The 3683-nt window shown below is 53.8% G+C and overlaps 1 protein-coding gene across 2 annotated transcripts in view; it reads left to right on the top strand.

Annotated features, from left to right (window-relative positions):
* Window positions 1–3683, top strand: part of XKR5 (XK related 5) — a 21699-nt gene that overhangs the window by 6080 nt on the left and 11936 nt on the right. The window contains exons 3-5 of one of the 2 annotated variants that reach the window (XM_019652693.1): window positions 226–410; window positions 1348–1557; window positions 3061–3230. In XM_019652693.1, the coding sequence (XP_019508238.1) occupies window positions 226–410; window positions 1348–1557; window positions 3061–3230 (565 nt within the window). The remainder of the gene's footprint in view (window positions 1–225; window positions 411–1347; window positions 1558–3060; window positions 3231–3683) is intronic. The other variant, XM_019652694.1, reaches the window with a different exon arrangement.

The following is a 3683-nucleotide window of genomic DNA, read 5'->3' as shown; positions in this document are numbered from 1 at the left end:
CCCACCCCTCCCACGCGCGGGCTGAGCAGGGTCACCTACAGCAGCGTCTGGAGTGGAGCTCACGTCTTCAGGCTAGAGTCAGAGCTCAGCGACCCTGGTGTGCAGATCTGAGAACTTATTCTCTGGAATGCTGTAGGTCCCAACAGCAAGCCGGAAGGGGGGAGGGGGGTGTCCTAGTCAAGCTGGCGAAGTCTGACTGCACCACACGCCCTTGGTCTTCCTCAGACACTGGGACGCCACATCCACTGTTCTGTGGAAGGGCAGGGTGGCGCCCCACCAGGGCCAGCTGCTGCTCCAGGAGGCAGACCTGTCAGCCCTCCGCCTCTTGGAAGCCCTGCTCCAGAGCGGGCCCCACCTGCTGATTCAAACCTATGTTTTCCTTGCCTTGGACTTCACAGATGTTGTGCCAGGTGAGTGACTTCATCCACCAAGCAGAGACTCCCACTTGTCAAGGAGGACAGACACCAACACTTTATTTAGCAGAAGTCCACCAGGGAAGATTTCCCCTGCTTGGGAGGATAAGGGCAGCCCAAGCTCACTAGCACAAGGCCATGGCTAACCCTGGCTTTCATTTGGGGCAATTGGTTCACAGGGGGGTGGCTCCCTTCACGGGGTCAATCCCTAAGATAGAAATTGTGGGACGAGTACCCTCAGAACACCTGAGGAAGGTCCACTCTCTGCCTCTCGGCAAGATCACTGTGTCTTTTCTCAGATCTTCAGTCACTAGGTTACACCAGCGCAGCCAGAGGCTTACGCCCCGAGAGGCCCCAGCCATGCCTGCCTCCAGCTAGCACTCGCCCGGGGGCCGGTGCGTTCCTGCTTTCTCTCCTTCCCTCTCGGTGGCTTCTTACTCTCTTCCCGCACCCGCTTCCTCCTCTTCCCTGTCTTTGCAGAGTGTCCACATTTCCACGTGCAGAAGTTAAATGCCTGAGTCATGACTGCACTGGCCTTCCATCTGGCTTTATCCCAGGGCCTGGCGCAGTTTGCTGTTCTGGTTTTGTTTGATTCTCCGTGTAGATCGGACAACAAAGTACATTGGGGATGGAATACTGTGTTCGGAGCCCCAAGGGTCTGCTTCGTTATGAGCAGAGCTCAGAGCGGGGGGCTTAGAGGGTCAGGGACTCAGACACTGTTCTGTACAGGGGGAGAAGATCCCAGCTCACTTCTAGGGGAGCGCCATGCCGAGGACCGCTCACGGCCTCAGCGCTTCCTGTGCACAGCCGTGCGTGTTTTGCACAGGGTTCTGGCACCCACTGTCAGGGTGCTTGCTTACGGATGCCCTTGAGAGGCCAGGTTTTAACCAGAGGACGGACATTTCCCAAACACTGCTGCCCGCTTCTCTTCTAGGGGTGAGTGCCCTGTGCTCCTGGGTGGCGCTATCCTGGGCGCTGGTGTGCTATACTCGTTTCATGGGCTCCATAAAGCCGGGCCACCTCGCCACGCCATGGGCTGCCCTCTTCTGCCAGCAGCTGTGGAGGATGGGCATGGTGGGAGCCCGCGTCCTGAGCCTGGCTCTGTTCTTCAGAGCTCACCACGCCTGGGGTTTGGTAGTTGGAGGTAAGTGAGCTTGTGTTCTGTCTGCCCGTCGCCGTATAATGAACCACCCCAGAACTTAATGCCTTAAAACAGCCGTTTACGATCTTCAACCCCAGTCAGTCCTGGGGGCTGACTGATCCTGGGGGGTTCTTGCCTGGGGGTGCCTCACACGGGTATAGTAGGATAGTGGGTGTCTGGATTCCCAGGGAGGCCCCACCAGGCTGGCTGTGTAGATGGCACCTTCCCGCTCACATTGGGCACCCCAGGCTCCCTGTGCCCTTTCTCCTCGCCGAGTAGCCTGGGCTTCATCCTGGCAGCTGAGAATTCCGAGAGCACGGACGTGGACACTGGCCCAGCGCTGGGGCAGCCTCGCTCCTGCTGCAAGCCAGCCTTCAAAGCAGTCACAGCCAGCGCAGATGCTGGCGACGGAGGAAGAGCCTGCAGCCCCCATGGGCACAGGCAAAGGCAGGGATGGATGGTGCTCTCGGGGAGACGAGCTCCCGCAGCCAATGGCACAGCCCTCAAAGTCCCAGCCGGCTCCGGGGCACAGCTTGACTTGCTCGGAAGGCTTTTAGAACATCTTGCGCTATCCTTGGGCTGAGCTCTATTCTGTAGAAAAGCTGTCACTCAAACAGGAGGGAGGCAGAGGGTCTCCCCTGCCCTGACCCAATAGGAAAATACACGATGCATGCTATGATACTTTCATAGCCTCCAAGAGCCCTCCATTGCATTTGAACACTGAATTTTGGAAATCTCTGTTTCACAAAAGAAGACTCCACAGAACCCAGCCTTCGCTCAGCCTTCAGTCTAGCCAAACAGACGTGCGAATGGCAACGACAGGAGCTCTGCCTTAAAATAGAGTCCCTTCAGGGGCCTGTGTGTCCCCTGTGTGCCAAGAAGAGGAATCTCTGGTCATCGGGAGATGCACTCTGCAGGAAGGAACAGTGCACTCTTGTTTAAAGAGAACAGAGGCACTAAGGAATATTTAGACTTGAGCCTAGAGCCAACATTAATATGCTCAGGGCAGAAAGGAGAAATTTTTGAAAGAAATTGTACTAAAGAGAGATTCACTTTTTTATTCATTTTTTAAAATTGAGTTCAAAGTCCGGAATGACATTATTCATCTTAAAATAGAGAAATAAAAGGATAGCTGGACTGCAGGAAGACCTTTCCTGCGGCTGTGGAGGGGATTAGCCCTTGTGGTGGTGACTGAAAATCATGGGCCGTCAGTGTCATCACTGCCGACCTAGCCGCTTTCTGGAACTAAAAAGGTGCCCGTATAGAACATCGGTAAGTGTTACTGAGGCTAGTCTTTGTTTTCTCACCCCCAAATTAGGTCAAGTACCCTTGATGAGGATCAAATGAGACAATACGCGCAAAGATAAAATGTGTTGGTTTTCTGTGCCCCTCAGACCTCTCCTAGAGGCTGAGTCAGGTGTGGTCAGATCAGAGAGGGGGCTTCGGGGCCCTGATCCACTTCTCTGCCTGAGCCCCTGCCCGCCTCTGACTGCCCTCTCTCGCTAGGTGCCCACTGGCTGGTGATGACATTCTGGCTCGTGGCCCAGCAGAGTGACATTGTGGAAAGCACCTGCCACTGGAGGGTGTTCAACCTGCTAGTGGGGGCCGTGTACATCCTCTGCTACCTCAACTTCTGGGACAGCCCTTCCAGGAGCAGGATGGCCACGTTCTACACGGCAAGTGGTGATGGCAGCTTTCTCCAATCCTGACTTTTACTATGTGTATAGAGAGCGTGTGTGTGTGTGTTTGTGAGCGAGCAGGTGTGCACGCATATCTATGTAAGGAGGAATAGCTTAGTTTTAGGGAAACTTCTAAAAGGAATGATAGTCTTGAACAGAGATGATGGACTCTGAAAATAGTAACCTGACGCCCAGTTGTTCCCACACAATTACCGTAGCAAGAACTATGGCGTGTTTGGTGATGTTTTTCAGCCACTCTCTACATCAGCCCATCTGATAAATATAATCACAATCCTACAATATCCTTGTTAATCAACTCAGTTGTTGAGTGACAGTCGTGGTCCTAGGTAGTTTGAAAAACCTAAAGGAGACTTGATGGACTGCCTACAGGCTGCTTCTCTCCTAGAACAGCAGATAAGCTTTTTTATACCCCAATAACCAAAAAAAAAA

This window comes from Hipposideros armiger, unplaced genomic scaffold, assembly GCF_001890085.2.
Source record: "Hipposideros armiger isolate ML-2016 unplaced genomic scaffold, ASM189008v1 scaffold_185, whole genome shotgun sequence".
Lineage (NCBI taxonomy): Eukaryota > Metazoa > Chordata > Mammalia > Chiroptera > Hipposideridae > Hipposideros > Hipposideros armiger.
The sequence above is the reverse complement of the archived record's forward strand: the minus strand, read 5'-3'. Positions and strand labels throughout refer to the sequence as shown.